The sequence below is a fragment of the Tyto alba genome, unplaced genomic scaffold, assembly GCF_018691265.1.
Source record: "Tyto alba isolate M040663 unplaced genomic scaffold, T.alba_DEE_v4.0 Super-Scaffold_46, whole genome shotgun sequence".
Classification (NCBI taxonomy): domain Eukaryota; kingdom Metazoa; phylum Chordata; class Aves; order Strigiformes; family Tytonidae; genus Tyto; species Tyto alba.
Genome location: NW_024881322.1, coordinates 6,129,138 through 6,149,514, shown reverse-complemented (window position 1 = coordinate 6,149,514; position 20,377 = coordinate 6,129,138). Strand labels below are relative to the sequence as shown.

At 48.5% G+C, this 20,377-nt stretch overlaps 2 protein-coding genes and 1 long non-coding RNA gene across 7 annotated transcripts in view; 1 reads left to right on the top strand and 2 right to left on the bottom strand.

Moving 5' to 3' along the window:
- Positions 1–464: 464 nt before the first annotated feature.
- On the top strand, positions 465–8,238 carry CCR9 (C-C motif chemokine receptor 9). 2 transcript variants are annotated; one of them, XM_032991249.2, is made up of 3 exons: positions 465–804; positions 5,030–5,090; positions 5,581–8,238. In XM_032991249.2, exons 2-3 carry the CDS (start codon positions 5,073–5,075, stop codon positions 6,742–6,744), a joined length of 1,182 nt encoding a protein of 393 aa, XP_032847140.1. In that variant the 5' UTR covers positions 465–804; positions 5,030–5,072; the 3' UTR covers positions 6,745–8,238. The 2 variants fall into 2 exon arrangements, with proteins under 2 accessions (XP_032847140.1, XP_032847141.1); XM_032991250.2 differs by lacking the exon at positions 465–804 and adding an exon at positions 2,882–2,956.
- Positions 8,239–8,714: 476 nt separating this feature from the next.
- On the bottom strand, positions 8,715–11,279 carry LOC116961164. The gene is made up of 3 exons (XR_004406846.2): positions 11,029–11,279; positions 10,550–10,699; positions 8,715–8,822 (listed from the first exon to the last, which is right to left on the bottom strand). It is a non-coding gene; the product is annotated as an uncharacterized LOC116961164 (long non-coding RNA).
- A 56-nt stretch (positions 11,280–11,335) lies between these two features.
- FYCO1 (FYVE and coiled-coil domain autophagy adaptor 1) overlaps positions 11,336–20,377 on the bottom strand; it is a 50,934-nt gene continuing 41,892 nt past the window's right edge. For all 4 annotated transcript variants that reach the window (XM_042806353.1, XM_042806356.1, XM_042806354.1 and 1 more), the window contains exons 15-18: positions 19,207–19,302; positions 17,117–17,327; positions 15,718–15,827; positions 11,336–15,283 (exon numbers count right to left, since the gene is read on the bottom strand). In XM_042806353.1, the coding sequence (XP_042662287.1) occupies positions 15,208–15,283; positions 15,718–15,827; positions 17,117–17,327; positions 19,207–19,302 (493 nt within the window). In that variant the 3' untranslated portion in view covers positions 11,336–15,207. The remainder of the gene's footprint in view (positions 15,284–15,717; positions 15,828–17,116; positions 17,328–19,206; positions 19,303–20,377) is intronic.

The window sequence follows — 20,377 nt, the reverse complement described above, 5'->3', positions numbered from 1 at the left end:
CTTCAAAATCTTTCCTGCCACACTCTTCTGGATGGCCGCCACGTAAGACGTGCCACCAGCCGGGACTTTATGCGGCTGCCTGCAGTCCTGCCCTGGGTTCTCCCCAGTTTCTGTGGCAGGAACAGCCTTGCCTCTCCTCTTGAAGGAGCCGTACTTTCATTTTGCTCCATTCTGCTCTTGCTTGCAAAGCACCTGGTGTTGCGGGGCGCCGTGCAGACCCTGCGACCCGGCCCCTGCTTGCCTGCAGCCTTGGCCAGCTTGGAGAGGGCAGGACTACACCTGGCTCCTCACTCCTGTCCCAGGGGACACCGGTGGCTCCCCGGAGGGACCCAGTTCTTGTTCAGGGATTTTTTTTTATTTCCCCCAGTGAAAATGTTTTCCACCAGGATGCAGCCACGATGGGAGCAGCCCCTGATTTGCCCTGTGCTAGATGATGCACATGAGCAGAAAAACAACAGTAAGAAAGGTCTTTGCTTTTCTATTGAAAGAGCTTACCAGGAAAAAAAAAAAAAAAAAAAAAACCAACAAAAAAACCCCAAAACAAAACAAACCCAAAACAAAGCAAAGAAAAAACAAAAAAAAAGAGAAGATTGCCATCTGTGTTCAAGCCACCTAAACCGTGCAAACCACAGAGAAAACAGCCTTTGACAGGTTCTAGTTAGGCTGGGGTCCTGGGAGCACACACCCACCTCAGCCTACAAAAGGCCCAAATCTTACTCGTTGGTGCAAACAGAAAACACGGTGTGCGGCGGTGTGACTGCTGGGTGTGACGTCCGGGCTGGCCCCCCTGCACCGACTGTCCTGGTGAGTCAGTCCCTTCCCCCACTGTCCGTGTCTGTCTGTCCCACGTGCAGCCTCCATGGAAAGAAAACTGAATTACAAATTGCCTTTTTCTTTTTTTTTTTTTTTTAAATTACAAATTGCCTTTTTTTTTTTTTTAAATTACAAATTGCCTTTTTTTTTTTTTAAATTACAAATTGCTTTTTTTTTTTTTTTAAATTACAAATTGCCTTTTTTTTTTTTAAATTACAAATTGCCTTTTTTTTAAAAAAAAAAAAAAAACAACAAAAAAAGCTCATTTACCATTAAACTCACCAAATTATAACAATCTTTTTGATTGCAATTTAAGGTAGGTCTGATGGCTAAAAGGAAAATAACATAAAAGCCTGCTGGGGATGTGCAGCTTTACAGCCTTCGGCGGATGCTGCAATGCTGTTTTGGAAACGGGTACCAGGGAGGAATCAGTAGCTCGCCGGCTGCCTGGCGCTGGCCCCAGCCACCTAGGGGCTGTACGGGGCAGGTCTCGGCCTCGACAGCCGGATTTTGCGCCGCTGTGAGGGGGACGAGGCTCTGCTGGGTCGAGATTCCAACTCGCTGCAGAGTTTTGGGAGCGAGGAGTCGCAGCGGGTGGAGCGCGGCGGCGCTGCCCAAGGATGAGCCACACGCTTAGCGCAGCAATTCCTGAAACCACCTCCCCCCCCCCAAAACTAAGAAAAAAGGGATCAAATTAATTTTGATTCATAAGCAGCCCCTCCTCATCTCAAGGGACGCTCTGTTGCGTGTCGACTTCTAGCGTGCTGTCAAGTTCACCGTAGGAAAAAATCAGGTGCTGGCTAGAACATCTGAAAGCACCTGTTTTGTTTTTTTTTTTCCTACGGTGAACTTCACAGCACGCTAAAAGTTGACATCTAACCCCACATTATTATTAATATAACGCATAACGAGCGCGGCAGTAACAACAAAGCAACCCCCCAGCCCAGGGGGCCGCTGTGGGTAGCTCGGGGCTGCTCTGCCCCACTTCGGGCGCTGGGCCTGCACCCCCCGGCCCCCGCCGTGCCGCCTGCGCTGGAGCCGGACAGGGATGGGGACGGGGACGGGGTTGGGGACAAGGAAAACCCCTTTGTGGGGCTGTTACTGGCAGAGACTTTGCTGAAATTGAACCACGCCTCGGAGAGAAGGATTTTCCACTTGTTTCAGCAGCCTTGCCTGACATAATTTGTATATGCACGGCTCTGACAAGTCTTAATTTCTACATCTTAGTACTTACAGGTGGTATGTCTGATTTATGGGTATTATACAGGCAGTTTATTTCTGTCTGCTTGCATGTATTTACTGGCATAAATTCTGCATGAAGCTGTAGCATTGGTATGCTTTGGCTGTTTAGTTTCCTTGGTTGTCTGCGTTGAAAAGAAGTAAAATAAAAATATATTTTGAGCTTTGTGCATCAGAAATGCAACTAGTATGCACAGGGTACAGGTGCCATCGTTAAAAGGCAGGTACTAAATTCATACCTGTACTTGAAACTCCAAGGACCAGCATAATTCTGCTGTAGTTCTGTGTCTTGATAGAAAACCTGAAAACTAAGAGCACATATCTATGACTGGTTTTAGTTCTTCAATCTATTTTTAAACAAATACTCTGTGTCTAGACTAATGTTCTTTTATTGCAAAGATCTCGCACTGCCAACTTTGCTCCTAAGTAATTCAGATTCATTAAAGTTGCTTCCGGAAGATAAACCCTGGAAAGATTAGCCCCCCAAGCTGTGCTTTCTGAACACAATAATTTCTAAATAGATGAAAACAACTGCATTGAGCATTTTTGACCAGATTCCAAACCCCTGCAAACACTAGCTGCAAGCGTTTGCTTCGGCACCGAGAGCGTGCAAAGGGATCGCGGGCAGCTGGGGCCGGGGGGTGCCACGAGGAGAGACGCAGCTCCAAACACACTCGCCATCCCTACGAGTAGCTGTTTACTGTAAACCAGCTTTGCTGACGAGCTTGCTAAGGCGGCAACCCCGACGCAGGCTGGGGAGGCGAGCCGCACGCCACATCGCTTCGTGCCCCACGTAGCAGCGGCGAAGGTGTTTTTGATCGGGGCGCGGGGAGAGGTTTGGCTCGGCGAGGCCACGTCTCAGTTGCGTGACCCGCTTCCGAAGGCACCGGTGTCTGGTGGGAAGGTCAGTGCTAACTGAAGGTCCATGGCAGAGCCGGGCTGCATCCCCCGGCTGCATCCCCCAGACTGCATCCCCCGGACTGCATCCCCCGGGCTGCATCCCCCGGACTGCATCCCCCCGCTGCATCCCCCGGACTGCATCCCCCCGCTGCATCCCCCGGGCTGCATCCCCCGGACTGCATCCCCCCGCTGCATCCCCCGGACTGCATCCCCCCGCTGCATCCCCCAGGCTGCATCCCCCGGGCTGCATCCCCCAGGCTGCATCCCCCGGGCTGCATCCCCCAGGCTGCATCCCCCGGGCTGCATCCCCCGGGCTGCATCCCCCGGGCTGCATCCCCCCGCTGCATCCCCCGGGCTGCATCCCCGGGCTGCATCCCCCGGGCTGCATCCCCCGGGCTGCATCCCCCAGGCTGCATCCCCCGGGCTGCATCCCCCGGGCTGCATCCCCAGGCTGCATCCCCCGGGCTGCATCCCCCGGGCTGCATCCCCGGACTGCATCCCCCAGGCTGCATCCCCCGGGCTGCATCCCCCGGGCTGCATCCCCCCGCTGCATCCCCCGGGCTGCATCCCCCGGGCTGCATCCCCGGGCTGCATCCCCCAGGCTGCATCCCCCGGGCTGCATCCCCCGGGCTGCATCCCCAGGCTGCATCCCCCCGCTGCATCCCCCGGGCTGCATCCCCGGACTGCATCCCCCAGTTGCATCCCCCGGGCTGCATCCCCCGGGCTGCATCCCCCGGGCTGCATCCCCCCGCTGCATCCCCCGGGCTGCATCCCCCGGGCTGCATCCCCCGGGCTGCATCCCCCCGCTGCATCCCCAGGCTGCATCCCCCGGGCTGCATCCCCCGGGCTGCATCCCCGGGCTGCATCCCCCGGGCTGCATCCCCCGGGCTGCATCCCCGGGCTGCATCCCCCGGGCTGCATCCCCGGACTGCATCCCCCAGGCTGCATCCCCCAGGCTGCATCCCCCGGGCTGCATCCCCCGGGCTGCATCCCCGGGCTGCATCCCCCGGGCTGCATCCCCCGGGCTGCATCCCCGGGCTGCATCCCTGGACTGCATCCCCCAGGCTGCATCCCCCGGGCTGCATCCCCCAGGCTGCATCCCTGGACTGCATCCCCCAGGCTGCATCCCCCGGGCTGCATCCCCGGGCTGCATCCCCCGGGCTGCATCCCCGGGCTGCATCCCTGGACTGCATCCCCCAGGCTGCATCCCCCGGGCTGCATCCCCCGGGCTGCATCCCCCGGGCTGCATCCCCGGGCTGCATCCCTGGACTGCATCCCCCAGGCTGCATCCCCCGGGCTGCATCCCCCCGCTGCATCCCCCGGGCTGCATCCCCGGACTGCATCCCCCCGCTGCATCCCCCAGGCTGCATCCCCCGGGCACCAGCGCAGGCAGGCGGGTGCGGAGCGTGTTGAACGTGACTCCCGTCGAGCCCGCCAGGCTCGGCTACCTTTTGTGATGGTAGGCTGACTTGAAAAGCAACCTGCAGCAGGAAACCCCGATATTTCCTTGTTTATCAGGGCATAATGATCTGCTTTGCAAGCCAAAAGCAACGAGCATCATCATTTAAACTCACAGATAAGAAAGAGATGTTGCAGGCAGAGATTATCAGTCACTGCAGAGGATGCGAAGATTTTAACACTGCAAACTACTACTAAAGGCAGGTACTTTTCCTTGTCAGTTGCTAGACAATTTGAGACATGTTTCATTTATTCTCATGAATCTTTTGGAAGATACAGTGCTTTCAGATTACTTTCTTTTTTAATGTGCACACAGGGGAGTCTACCTCTTGTTAAAAATGAGACGCAGTGACTCTAGTATGTCAAAGGACTTAAACAGCACAGTGTCATAGAGAAGCCAAAGACCTAATGTAGGCTAAATGTAAATTTGTAAAATGGAAACAGCTAAATAATTCAAACGAGTGACATCAATTTCTGTGTGGTTTGTTCATCTCTCGGCCAGACTCATTTCAAAGGGTTGAGGTTTTTATTAAATAAGAAGAAGTAGAAAGAAGAGAGTCACAATTCTACTTCAAATCTGTTTCAAATCAGTTGTTTTCCCCCCTTCTTTCCTCTCCAGGTTACGGAGCCCTCTTCAAGACTGAGTAAAGGTCTGGCTGAAGATGGCAGTTGCAAGCATAGTGAGTATACAGCTATGCTGCTGTGTAATCTCTGTTTTTCTTTTCCCCCTCTTCACCTTCACCAATTTTCTTCCTCTCTCAAGCCAATGATGCCAGCCCACCATAACGCAAAGCGTTCTTCCCCACCTCTTTCCAAATTGGGGATTTTGCATTTTGTTACATATTTGAAGCTGCCAAACCAACAGTGTTTTGAATGATCTGACAGAAATAATGCTCTCATCACCTGCCATTTTAATAACTGAAGTTGGCTGGAGGTGGCGAACTGCTCTTCTGTAAAGAGTTAGATACTCAGCAAGTCATTTTTATAAGTCTCTGCTGTACCACACACCTCAAGCATTCCAAAACACGCTGTGTTTTGCTAGCAGCCTTTGCGCTTCCTCATCTAAAATGGAATATACTGGGGATCTTCAACTGCATCGGGCGGAGGGGGGCAAATTTCAGCTTTACTGAGCCATCCCTCAACACAAATTTACCCGATGTCCCATTGCAGGCCACCCACCCTGGCATGGCCAGCCTGGATTACTACAGGAATGACAGCGCGGTGCTGTCCCTGTACGGAAACCCGGCGAACGACACTGACTTCACGTGCGACAAGAGGCAGGTCAGGCAGTTCGCTCGAGCCTTCCTGCCGGTGCTTTTCTGGCTCATCTTCTCTGTGGGCACAGTGGGAAACGCCTTGGTCGTGCTCGTCTACTGCAAATACCGCTTCAGGAGGAGCACGGTGGATCGGTACCTGCTGCACCTGGCCATTGCCGACCTGGTCCTCCTCTTCACCCTCCCTTTCTGGGCCAAGGCTGCCTCTGACGGCTGGATCTTCAAGAACTTCATGTGCAAAGTCGTCAACAGTGTGTATAAGATCAACTTCTACGGCTGCAGCTTGTTCCTAACCTGCATCAGCTTTGACAGGTACATCACTATTGTCCAGGCGATGAAAGATAAAACTTCTAAGCGGAGGCGGCTCCTGCGCAGCAAACTCATATGCTTGGCTGTCTGGCTGATGTCCATGAGCTTGTGCATCCCAGAAATCATGTACAGCCAAAGCACGTGGGTGGGTGACATGACAGTTTGCAAAATTACGTACCCACCAAATGTCAGCATGCACTTCAGAATTACAGTCCTGGCCTTGAAAATCACAATCGGATTCTTCCTCCCGCTCCTTGTCATGGTTATTTGCTACGCCCTTATCATCAACACCCTCCTGCAAGCCAAAAGATCCCAAAAGCAGAAGTCTCTGAGGATCATCACCATGATCATCACCGCTTTCCTCCTCTCTCAGTTCCCATACAATATTGTTTTGCTGGTCAAAGCCATCAACGCCTACGCCGGGGCGGCGTTCAGCTGTCAGGCTGCCGACCAGCTGGACATCGGGCTGCAGGTCACCCAGAGCATCGCCTTCCTCCACAGCTGCCTCAACCCCTTCCTCTACGTCTTTGCCGGCGAGCGGTTCAGGGCGGCTCTGGGCAGGATGCTGCAGAGCGGCGGCTGCTGCCGGAGCGGGGGCCCAGAGCACTGCTCCTCCGCCTGCAACAGCCAGGAGCACAGCTCAAACCGGTCCATTGCCATGCTGGGCAGGCGGCGGGTGAGGAGCTCCCTGACCCTCAGCACCCACTTGACCTCCTCCGTTACACCCCCGCCTTGCCAAGTCCTCTTGTAAGTTAGTCCTTCCCCGCTCCCCGCCGGAGGAGGACCAAACTCTTTGGAAACCCTCTATGTACCCCAAAGACTGTCCCAGAGGAGCGGGGAGGGCCGGGAGCTCCTTGCACAACCCCGTCCTCACGGTGCGGGGCCCAACCGGGGCTCACTGCCTGAAAGGAAGGGAAACCCTTGGCACAGGGCAGCAAAACGGAGCCATACTTGTAAGCAGAACCGATAGAGGACAAAAGCTATCTTTGCAGCAGCTGTAAATACCCGGCCCATCTGCGGCTCAGACCACAGCCTGAAATAACAAGCCTCGCAGGGAGGCGATAAACCCAGCTACGGCAGCAACAGGGGCAGATGGAGGAGGATGAACCACCCGTCCCGTCCATAGGAAGCAGCAGGAGGGGGCTCAGCCTTCGTTTGCTGGCCAGCCAGGGCCTGCTGCGGAGGTGGCCAGACTCGGGAACGCTGCCCGCTCCCACACCAGTAAAGGAGAACAGCCCTTAGCTCCTACACTGGCTCATTGCAGCAGGCAAATGCTGCGCTTTGTGCCTCTGCAGATGCAACTCTGTTTTGCTGCACAGGTGGTTCTTGCAAAGGAAAGCCAGTCATTCGTGTTCATAAAGTAGCTGTTGCAGAATTAGATCTACCTTTCTCCTATATTTTAGCTGTGTGATGTAAGCTGAAACTGGGTACAATTTATTTGCTGTGGCTCCGAGTTTGATACTAGAAAAAAAGCAAAAATCACACCTTGCAGGCAAAATTCAAGGGCGTCAGAGATGCCGAGTTGTCTGTCCTGGGGACATTTGCTGGGGCAAAGCTGTAGTAAACCAGAACTCAAAACACCAAACCCATGGTTCAACAGACGGCTGGCTATGCGCTGATACCTTTGCTAACGGTGAGAAAATATATTTAGCCTGGGGCCAGTAAGACAGAGAGTAATTAAGCGCCAAACCTAACGTTAATGAAATTTGGATGGAGAGTTCAGGTTGGGGGGAGGCTGCGGTTCCCAAAAGCACCATGCTGCAACGCACCCTGCAATTTCTGTAGGGCTTTCTGGTGCGGGTGCTGGTGCCCGAGGCTGCAGGGCACCGCGTGGCCGCTCCCCTCGCTCATCCCCTCCCGGGGACCCGGCCTCGCCTCTCCTGCTCAAGCAACTGCAACTGCCGTGCTCAGGAGGCTTTCTTTTAAATAGTCACATTTAACCCCGTTTGCTTCCTGGCAATTATTTCTTGCAGGAAGAAAGAGTTTTCATTGTGTATTAATCATTAAAGTGTGTCGATAAACAGAAGCTTTCTGCAAGGTTTAGCTAAGATGGGGTTCTACTTTCCTATATGTTTATTAGAACCTTTTAAACTTTTTTTTGCCTTTTCCTTATGCAAAAAAATGGTCAAAGATATATGTGGTTTTTTGCTACATGTGTATGAAGGGTTCGGGGTTTTTTGCGATTTGTGTCGAGCTCAATACGAATGGAAGCTGCAATTCTGTTAAATAAAGGCGCTGCCACGTACAGCGAGGGCATGAACTGGTTGTTTCTTGCCCACGCGTCCTTCCCAGGTTTGGATCCGTGCACATAACCTGTTTCCAAGGGACAGGATTTACCCCTCCTGAAAAAGGCCAAAGGAAAACTTTGCTGACGGGGTTTACCCTAGCCCTTGGGGTGTGGAAGCTGCAGCTGAGGACCCTGCAGGTGCCGGAACGGTTTCGGCTCCAGAGGCGAGGGGTGGGGTGCAGTTTGGGGGGGGAAGGAGGTTTCTGAGGGCGTGGGGGGAGGCAGCACGGTAGGGCAGATGCTTCCTCGCGGCAGCAGAGCCCCACCACCCCTTCCCAAGGGCTGAGGGTGAGGGTGGTCCCACCCAGAGGGTCCTCCCGGCCCCAAAAGAGCCCTTAAGTCGTGCAAACAAACAAACAAGCGTGCGAACCTGAGCTGCTGCCGACCCACGGTCCTGCCCGGCGGCCTCGAGCTCCTCGTCCCCGCACAGTGTCCCACTGGCCCCAGGACCTTGAATTCTGGGGCCCTTCTCAACTTCGGTAAAAGCTTCTTTGCTCTGTGAAAGGCGGTGGGAAATTTTCATGCTTGGTCGGCGAGTGAAACTGTTGAGGGTGGTGAAACGGCGATGAACTTTCAGCAGTTTGGGGCGGCAGGGTCATCCCTGGGTCACACACATCCCGCTCTGAGTCAGGCTGCTCCCCGCTGCTTTGCTGGAGGGAGCCTTGGGCACTGGCCTCCCCCCTCCCCGGGGCGTGTTTTCCCTCGTGGGGTCTGTTCTGCCCGGGGCTGCCTGTGGTCCAGCAGCCGCTGGTGGTTGCTCAGGCTGCTGGCAGAACCCCAAACTCACGGGGAAGCTGCCTCCCTGCGGCCCCTCCGGCTGCAGCCCCGTCCCTGGCAGGGTCCCTCGCTGCCGGCCACCACACAGCAGCGACTTGGGCGTGGAGGTGCCTGTTGCCATTGCTCCCTTCTCCATCTGCCAGCAGCACAGCTCCTCGCAGCCAAGCCCTCCTGAGGCTCCTCTGTCCCTCTACCCTGAGGTTTAGCTGGATTTATCCCACCAAAATCCGTCTCACACTTCGCTAGGGTGTCGCCAGCCTTCGGCTGATGCTGTCTCCTCGGGGGGCAGGTTTCCCCGAAGGCAAGGGGTATTGCCTCCCGTGGGACATGGGACAGTGCCTGTGCCTTACCCACAGCTCCAGCAGGACGCTGCTGGAAGTTCCAGGAGAGGCTTGAGGTCTTACACAGCTCCCAGCCCCGCTCTTTAAGGCCGTTTTTTTTTTCCCCAGACATTCCCAGTTTTGGGTTGCAGTCTCCTCTGCCGTCCCTTTGCTTTGAAGGAGCGGCTTAGCTTGCCTCTGCCCTAAGTATTGCATCGTCACCCTGAGACCCCTCATTCCGACTCCCAGTCCCTATCTCAGACTTCTGAGAGCCAGAAGAGTGCCAGGACCCCAGATTTTACCCAGGCGGGAAGCGGGCCAGTGCCCGCTGGCCTAACACACTCAAACTGGGGAAAGGCTGGGACCGTGCCGCAGCGGGGACTGGCACTGCAGTAGCTTCACATCGGGGAAGGGCTCAGAGGCAGCCGCGACCGCGGGGGCAGGCAGTCACACAGCACGGCGCCAGCCCGCTTGTGGTACAAGGAGGGGAAGTTGGGAGAGCCCGGTGAGAAACTTTCACTCTCTGCAGGCAAACCTGCCTGAAACAGGGACGTGATTTATAGCAGCGCCTCTCCCGGAGAGCAGGCCAACGATGGAAAGGTGTGAGAGAACAGTGATCAGCGCTGCAAGCACCACTGAAGTGACGGTAGATGAAGTAGCCAGGGTGTAGTCATTCCAAAACCAAAATCATCGATCCGAGTTCAGAATGAGCAAATCCACCTTTTCCAAGTATGGCCCGGATCGATTATCCATCGTTTAACTGACCTGACACCGTAAGTCTCAGTGCCCCCTGGTGCTGCCTGATTTTTCCAAGCCTCCCGGGCCACTTAAGTTTTTAAACCTTATATTTGGACTTCAAAGCATCCCTCTGACATTTTAAGGGCTAACGGAGAGGATACCGCTGTCTCACGGCACCTTCACATGGTCCCCACAGCAGAATGTCGTACTGGGTACACCAAGGCCAATCCTTGGGGCGCGGCCCAAGAAATGGTTGGGTTAAGACCCTACGTAAGGCAGCGCTATGGCTGGGACAGCCTTGCCCCTAAAACCAAAGAAGGGAGGAGATTTTGTCCACTATGGCTAAACATGGATTATTGGAGAGGTACGCCAAGGCTTTCAGCAGCTACAACCTCCTCTGCAGAGCTGCTGTACAGCAAGGGACGGTTACTTACACATGTGCTGCAGGTCCCTTGTACTCCAGGCTAGGCTTTGCTGGAGACTCTGTGCCAGCACGAAGCCTCTGAGCGTGGAGCAGGGGCTGGTGCTGCTGTGGGAGCCGGGGGGACGGGAAGCGTCGCAGCCTCCACCCCAGCAGGAAACTCCTGTGAGGAAACAGAAATAACTGAAAAGAGAAGCGACGACGGGTCACGAGGGGCCCCGTCGTCCTCCTGACCCCATTCGGATGGCCCCAGCACCTCAGACAGCTTTTAACCGCGTGCCCCGGGGCTGGGACTACAGATGCAAACTCGGAGGCGACAAGTGAAGAGTGCCTGTACTCACACGGGGGTTCTTGCCCTCCCGCAGCCAGGCGAGGTCACCCAGGCGCGCCGGGGAGGGGCCGGGCGGGAGCCCCCGGCTGGAGGACAGCGCTGCTTGGCCCTGTGGGCCACAGCGAGTGCAACTGCTGTCCTTGAGGCCGCTTTCTTCTCACCTCTGAGGGGAAGCGAAGGTGGATGAAGGTGTTTCTCAGGCACAGGGCTCTGCCCTTGCTGAGGGAGGCCTGGCCGCTCCAGGCCACGGTGATATTTCCTCTGGCTTGGGGATCGGCTCACTTAAGACTTATCTAAGGATCGTTGCTCTGTTGGACTGCATAGACGTGGCCTTTCTCCACTAGCGTGACAAACTACTTTGTTTTCCTTATTTTGTAGAATTTCTTCCTGCTTAGAAGTAGATCATACAATCATCTGATTTATCTTCCAGACAAAGCTATCTCTAAAAGGCAGAAAAGGGACACACACTCTCAGTCATATAGAATTTTATTTTCTTTAATTCCTGAGGTTAAAAAAGGGAAAAAAAAAGCATCAGGAAACATTCCAGTACGCAACCATCTACATCTCTGTAACTGTACAGACGCTGTTATACATAAATCTCTTTTCCCCCTATCTGGAGTGTGAAGCTTGATGTGAACGGGGTTTGCAATTCTTTGGCAGTTAAGACCGAAAGATGCTTCTGAGCAAGTTACAATCTCAGTGACTGAGCGTAATTAAAACTATAGTGCAATTTCAATTTTTAAAAAGGAGCAAAGTCAGGCTTTTGTAGCTTTGCTATTTTGTAACGTGGTACACTCTTGTGCAATACATCTCAGTGATTTTTCATAAAGCAACATTGAGTAACGTTGAGTAAAGGAACGCTGTCATTTTCGTAAAGCAGCTACATTTTTTCCTTTGCATATACCTCTGTATAACAAAAAATATTACCCTCCATTTTTCCAGCACCCAGAAAAAACATCCAACTGCTATACTGACCACAGTGTATACTGTCTTCATCCCATGAGTGTGATATCCCCTTAAACTAACTTAATATTGATTTTAAACTTTTGTTTTCTCTTAATTGCACTGCTGTGGATAATAAAAAGACCAATTCAAAAAATCACCTGCGTACCTGTAAATAAACAGGTTTGTCAGCATCCCTGGCACAGCTCACATGAACAAGTGCTTTATGAATGGAGGTATAAGATGCTCGAGTGAAATAATCTCTCGCACAAACCTACACTTGTGCTGAGTCCTTTATTGGGTTTCTGCGGCTCCACTAATAAACTGTCTGGGACTTTCAAGCAAAAGGTCAGTACTAACGACAGGTTCTTTACTGTCTTTTCTGCACAACCTCTGATGTGTAAAAGACTCCCTCTTCTAGGTGACATGATAGGATACCTGTTCTTGAACAGTTGATTTGAACAGCTGCATTCCTGTCCACTTGTTGAACCTCACCAGTTTGAGTATTTCCTTTTTTGAAACTTTCTCTCCTTAAATACTCTCCTTGGTTAGAAGCAAAACTTTTCTCTTCTACAGGTTCTGACTCTCACTCTTAGTCCTCTTTCAGAAAGAAAACCAGCCATAAAACTATTCTCATGGGGCAGGAAAACCTGAAGAAAAGGTACCATTAAGACTCAAATGATAAATAAAAACAACCTAGTGTTTTTCTTCCCCTCCTCCCAAACATGCCTCAGCCCGCCTCAGGACTGTCTGCACGAAAGACTGGCAGGGAAACATCTGACTTACTAGTTGGAGCCAACTATTTCAAGAGTTCCATAAGCAGGGGGTTAAAAATATTTGTCACAGGAAGAAAAAATGTTGAGAACTGGGATGCAGAGAGGAAATCCAGAGGCAAGTCTGTCAAATACTTTTGAATAGAGGTATTTCAAATACTTCTGAGCAGAGTTGTCATATTTTGGCCTAAGATACTTGACAGTGTCCCTTTACCTTACATTTGGCATTTTAAGAAAGATATCCTAGTAAGATTAGTATTTTAACTAAAACAACAGCAAAATGCTTTTAAAAACCACACCTAAAAGCTTAAAGGAAAACTGCAGCAGACTTCAGTAACAGCTCAGTGAAATTGCATAGCATATGGTACACAGTACTCCATTTTTAAGCAATAAATAATCTCTTCTTACCTAATTAAATATAAAACGTAGCTTCAACACTGAAATATGCTATAATTCATGAACTGATCCGTGCGCCGTTTATTGCCCACTTCAGTCTCTTGCCCGCCTCACTGTCATGCCCACAGCCAGGTAAAGCCTTAACTGCCTTGCAGCCCGTTCCCTGGGGAAAAGGGAGTAAACCAGCGTGCTCCTCCCGCCGACCCCTCTGCCTGGCAGCGGCGGGGCACACACCACCCGTGCTGGGAAGAGGCGTCTGAAGGGAAAGCTACCGGTGGGCCAGACATCCTACCTGGAAAGGCCACTGGATTTCTGCTTGACCCCCACCCAGACAGCAATTTTCTCTGCTAGGAAGCTCTGTACATGCAACCTAAAATCTAGGTGCTCCATGAAGGGGAGTCATTCTTCCACAATCTTCTTCGAGATCACTGCATTTATACAGTGTTAACAACTGGAATGAATGATTAGCAACCGTCAGCTTTATCTGCAGTATTCTCTTTCCTGTAATCAGAAGTTTCCCTCCACCTCAGCTGCTGCAATGTAAATGTTCAACGCCTGTCTTGTGATCTCCAGCTTTTAACCAACCAGCCTTTTGCTGTAGGAGGAGATCCCCTTCAGGTAACGGACTGAACCAGCAACACATAAACACCAGCTGGACTGTCCTGACTTGCTTCCCTACTCAAGCTGATCCCTCCAGTTCCCTGCCCTTGTTTTTACATTCCCAAGTTTGCCCCTGTGATTTCTTTCCCCTCCCCTAAATCATCTGCTTCAGTTGTGCTTGCCCTTTTTAATTCCTTCCCCTCATGTTTTATTTTGTCTCCCACCATGACTGCTATACACCAGCTACAGCTGCCACCAAGAGTTTACAGGGTTCCTGACTAACTGAGCTTGTCTGCTACCTACTGCTGCATTAAAACTTTCCAGGTCTGAGATTTCCTTGGGCGAACATTAACATTAGAAATCAGACATACCTGAAGTGGCAAGGAGGACTGGTTCAGAGAAAGAGCTTTTATCCTTTCTCCTACCAAAATCTTTTGCCTTTCCAGCAGAAGATAGAAATTTTTAAGAGAGAAACCTGCTTTCAGATATTTTGACAAAAAAGCTGAAATTCTATATGGAAAGCAGATGGTTTGCATGGAGATTCTGTACAAATGAGAACATAGACTTCCTTCAAAGGCAGTGTTTGCAGCCAGCTCTGTCCCCAGCTCCGAGATGGAAAGTTAGCAGCTGGCTAGGGCAACTGCCAGGGTTAGGAAAGGGACAGAATGTACTAACACGGAGTGGGGAGCTCATCAGGGCTGGATACACATCCCATTTTGGTTGGACTTTTTGAGACCGATTCAAACATTATTGCTACCTTTTACCTGGTCTAGAGAGAGAGAGAGAGACACTGCTGACCTCCTCAGAAACTGTGCTTTCCCGTGAGTGCTGATGACTAAGGTGCTAAAGCAGGAAACAGGAATGCTCCTCTTCCCAATGTCACACAGTGAGCAGCACTTTCTTCTACAGATAATACTCCTGATTCTGCCACTGGTACTCACCGTAAGAGCTGGTTTCAGTGACCAACTTACAGAGTACGGTGAGCAAAAGTGAAAGGAGTTGCTGCTTTGTGATGTATTGTTTTGTAACTGGTATTCAGTACCAAAGAGTTTGTAAAAGCCAGTTAAGACTTACCAAATCTTAGCTCAAAATGTAAAAAACCCCTATGTCTGCTATTTATAAAACTTGGAAAAGATAAAAAATTCTAGCTGGATTACAATATATGCCTGTGAAGACTGAAGTATTGCATAGTTGTTCTGATTGTAAGAGCATTAGAGCAGAACAGAAATGGTTATGTTTAATACTCAGTGAAGAGGTCAACAAAAATATACATTTTTCTTTAAATTTCCTTTTGAAGGATATTTTGGGAAGAAAAGTAATTCAATTGTCAGTAGAGAATTTCAGTTTGCATTTAGATACCCCCTCGCCTATTTTTTTCCCCACTGAAAAAATATGACTGTAAGATTATTTGACCTGTTAAATCAAACAACATGGCTTTTGAGCAATCTGTACACAGTACAGAACCATTAGTGTTCCTAAAAAGGCTTTGATTTTTAGTGTATAATTTTTCTCTAAGTGCATTATAGCTATTGCATAGTTTCAAACACAGTGGTAATCATAATGCTTACATGTACATAAATAATAGCATTTCTTAAAAATTTAATTAAAAATAACACAGTATATTCAAGGCTATGGAAAATCACTTCCATCATAGATGACAGGTCGCTCAACAGCCAAGTGATAAAACACTCTTTTTGAGATAAACCTGCCAAGAAACAAAAGAGAGCAAGATGATCACGTTAGCTGAAGTCAGCTAGACAGGAAGCCTTAAAAGTATATTCAATCTTTCAGTTTATACTCAGGCAAAAAAACCCCCTTGTGTTAAAAAGAAGTATGCCTGTGCAAGGACTGTCAGGTCTTTTGTTAATAAGATGACAACTCTGACTAAACCATCTTGGAAAGAATCACAGATTACTTGATTGCTTCTGTTTACCTTCTCAGAGGTTGAGACAGAAGAATGAAATTCTGCTATGGGGGGAACAAAAAAACCCAACAAGAACCAGAACCAAAACTCAGACAGAAGATCTTTGGGCAAGCTGGGACCAATTTCTCTTACTTATTTCTGAATGGCAGAATAATGGGACATCTGGTTAGTTCCACCATCTGTAAAACCAAGCTTATTTCACCTTTTACACTCACCTCGAGAATGTGTTGTCAAATATTAGTGTGTAGATTCCAGAGTTTCTGACTTTCACCTGTCCTCTGATAGTTTCCTTATGAGAGTTGCAGCGCGTCATAGGAATAAGAACCTGGAATTCAATAAAAACTGAAATGAGACTTGCTATTTGCCCTATAAATTGACATCTGCCTTCAGAAAAATATTTAGACTTGAGCCATCTTGAAACTCCCAAAGCGCATATGTGCCTGCAAAACTATTTATTTTCACTGATTAGCATTAAAAAGTCACCCAAAGTCTCACAGTGAGACATCTGCCTTCCTTTGACATCTTTACAGCCTTTAAGCTGTGGCTATAAATCTCTGCTTTAGAGATGGAATCAAATCCTGATCTTTTTAATGTTAGTCTAAGCAAGTTTACTAAGGTCAGCAGTGTTGTATTAAATCTATACAAACGTATCCAAGAGCAGAATTTAACTAAATATGCCTTTTAATATATGCTTGTATACTCCCTGTATTAAAAATTTCTCACCAAATCTTAATTGTTTATCTAGATTTACAGCAAAACTGTGTGCAACCATCTATCTTGCTGTCAAACCCTAGCAGAGATAGTTGTCAGAACAGCAGCTGATGGAGATCAAGGATGACCCTATAAAACCCCAAGTTATATCAAATAGATACATCAAGACAAAAGCAACATTCACTCTTCATTTGGCCTTCAGTTGAAGAAAAAATGGGATTTGACATGGAGTTAGTTACCCTGGAGTGAATTAATGCATGCTAAATAAATGCCTTATTCCCCCAGTGAAATCACAGCCTCAGGGCTCCCCCTACCACGGTGGGTTAAACCAGCAGCTGCTTTGTCTTTAAAATTCTGCAATGAGCGGAGTAACATAGATTCACTTAATCCACAATCCTCATGAAATACGGACAGTGCATATAAAAACTGGTACCTTGGGTACTGACAATGTGATTTTGCACACCAGCAAGGCACTTAAACACATGCTTCACTGTAAGAAATGCAGGTAATCCAGTCAATGCACCTGTCTCCTTGTGGCCTCTGCTTAAGAGACTGACAAGATCAGGCAGGTTTACAAATTAAGATTAGCAGTTTACAAATTAAGTAATATTGAGGGGGGATAAAAGAAGAATTTTGCAGGCTTGGACTTTTATTTTTTGCTTAATAATCATGAGTGAATTTCAGATGTGACCAATAGAAGCTACAGTGCTTTTGAACTCAACTTTTGCAGGCAACGTTAAATAATTAAAGACACAGCTCTGCCTTCAGAACTGTAGCTTAACTGCAGAAACAAGTCCTTAGTGCAATAGCAGCTGGCACCCTCGTGGAGACCTGCTGATTCTTCTAGGCGGCTGGTTGTAGAGTACTACAATATCTAAGGTAGTAAGGAAACAAAAGCCCTACTTTGCACTGATCCAGTGGTGTGTCTTCTGACTCCTGGTAGACAACGCTGAAGGATATGCTTTTAGGGTCTGACGAAAAGATCCAGCTAATTGTTAGTCCCATCTCTGTAACGGTGATGGGAATGATACTGTAGGTGCTGGATTTTATGAACAGCTCTCTGTTACTTTCCCCAAAATTTAAGATCTCTTCCACTGTAAGGGGTAATTTGATCCTGTGAGAGAGAAAAATACAATTACTTGAAGAGATCCAATGTAACTACTCAGGCAGAAACAATAATAATTGCTTTTTATTTTCCATCTATTTGAGGCAGACTCCACATCAACTTTGGGACAGGTCCACAAGATGCAGAAAAATTCAGCAAGAACTACAAAAAAGATGAATGATACCAAGCACTTTCACTGCTCTGGGAAATGTGGATGATATTCACTTATTTAATTTCAACTAGAAAAATCTAGTGCTTGAATAAAGTTTTTTTGGAGTTACTATGAGAGTAAAAGAGTCTGCTGCCCTCTACTGTTCTTTTTAAACAAAAAAATAAACACCTAAATTACTCACCTTTCCAGACATAATTTGTGCAGGAAATAGGGAGCAGGAGTACGGAGGGGACAGCTGGGTGGAATGTGAACAGCAGCTCTGTCTAGATCCTCTGAAGCACCTAATGCCACAGCTTGGTCTGTTTTACCCAAGCAAGCTGCATAAAAGCTGACTCAAAGTACTTCCAACTAAAAAGAAGTTCTTAGCACCCAGATGATCCTGTCATGAAGCATTATATTAGCCTGCCTCACTCTGATATCTATTTCAGACTGCAAACAGTGAAGGCCTTAAACAGGAGAATGCCGCTTGCTTTCTTCATGGGAAACCTATAATTTTTAAGACCTGAGGATCTCACCTACGTTACCCTAGCTAAAACTGAACTAACAAATCATTCTTTAGGTCAAATAAATTTGTTTCCCAAGCAATGAGCTCACAGTAAATCACACTACTGTGATACTGTTTGTCAGCAGCTATCAACAATCAACACATTTACCAGAAGGTATCACACAGTCACCAATGATGAAGGAGGAGTTCAGTTTTCAACCATGACTACACAGTGGTTAAGGATCACAGCCAATTTCTTATAACTATTGTACTCAGGCCAGAGAGGAAGATTTATATTAAGTTTTGCTTACCTTGTTACTTTTCCCTCTTAGCTGAAGTAACTGCTGGGGTGTTTCAGGTGATCTTGGGTTTTAATAAACTAATCATCACTCTTGATTTTGCCCTACAGCCCAGCTATGATTTTAGTTACTGTTTCATTTGTCTGATTCTCTGAACAGCAGCAATGACATTGAAACACGGATTAATTTACCTCTCTGCAGTCAAAAGTTTAAAACCTGCCCCATAACTAAGCCAAAATTTCAAAGCTAGGCTCAAGGAGAGAGTGAGCAAAGGGGAATTTCTTCAAGTCACAGGCATTTTCGTGCACTCGATTCCGTTCTTGGCTGTGCAGGTGACATGCTGTATCACTACTGCACATAACTATTAACTTCTGAGCAGGATTGATGCAGAGAATTGTGTGCAGATTACAGAGGGTGAGCAGAAGCTCAGCTGAACATTTTATGCTCAGAGCAGGCAAAACAGTTTCTGTGAAGCAGTAGGTAGGGGCTACCAATAAATAAGGCACGTGCTCTAAAAGGCCATGAGTTCCCTCCTTGTGACAAAGGTCTGACTAGCGCAGCACTCCCTGACTTTCCCTTGCTGTTTCTTACAGAGACAACTAGAACTACACAGCCTTCTCTCTAAGCCCCCCCTGCTTGTTCACAGCACCTCCTGCAATAAGAACAGGAAGGAGGGATTTCTGATGTGATGTGGACCCAATCTTTCCTTCTTATTCCCCACCTGCACTGAAGTTTTGCAGGACCAAAGAGAGAGAATCTGGCTCATTGCTGCTGCTCTGTTTAGTTGAGCTATACTCTCTGCTCTTCCTCAGACCAAACTCTACTGTGGGACACAGCTCTTCCAGGAGTCTGCAAGACTTGTACTCACATAGCTGGTATCTGAGCTCAGCCTTTACTCTTTCAGTCTGGTAGTAATGAAACTCTTCTGCTTACATGATTTCTCCTGACTTCAACAAGCATATCTCAGCATCTTGAGCAACTTGCCATTCTTCTGATTCATCAAAGGTTGAAGAATTACACGTGCTGTTTCTAGGCAAGAAAAAAAAAAAGAAAGCCATGATTCTCTGAGTAGTATGGGGTCAAATACCATCTGCATGCTAATGCCTTCCTAAAATAGAAATGTTTTGTCATGAAGCCAAATTCTAGAATTCTTATTTTGCACACTCTAATGACAAAACTGCCCTGTCTGGGCAAAACTGCAGCCCCATTCTGCTAACCCCTGTGCACAAATGTAAAACTGTTCCTATCCTGGTTTCATGAGTTAAGAGGAATATATACACCGAGAACATTTCTTCAACGGTCTTAAGCTAATTTCCCTGTTGAGACACTGCCAGGTTTTAAAGATGCCCTGGCAGGTGGAAATCTTGATGGAGGACAGACACAAGCAAAACAGTTTGGACTTGTCCCTTAAACAAACTTGCACAGGGACAGGACACTTCCCCTGGATTTGATCTGGGAGGTGTTTTACAAATACATTATCCAGTTCCATACTCTGACAATGGTACACAAAACACATTTTATCGCTGTAGAATCACTACCATTTATCTTCTTTTCATACAAGAAATACAGGATGATTCAGTCAGCCGTTACAGGATGGCAAAGCAGGATGCCTCCTCCCCACCATGATCTGTCCAGGAGAGCAGAGGAAGTAGATGGAAGAACCTGTCATCCACTCCTTACCTCAAAAAGAGTACATGCTCTGGCTGATCGCTGGAGTAGCACCAGCTTTGAATTACAGGGCTTGGACACAGAGAGAAGAATGAATATGAGAGCCAGTGAAAAAATGCTGATAGATTCCAATTAAGTTAGAGCTTCCCTAAGTTACTTTGCTTCTCTGTACCTCAGCAGGCTGATAACTGAGACAATTAGGCTGTCATTCCCCCAAAAATGCCAAGGATTCTTATATACAGGGAACCAAGGGAACCAGCTGGTTGGTTCCTTCTAAACCAGTGGAAGCTAATAAAATGTAATATCACTTTTATGTGCTTCTGAACCATCAAGTGTAATCAAGTAGCAAGGGCATAATTGCCATATATTCTGCAGACCATTTCTCAAAACTAATGCACAGTTTAGCATTTTCTTTTAAATCCTACAGGACCTTGCT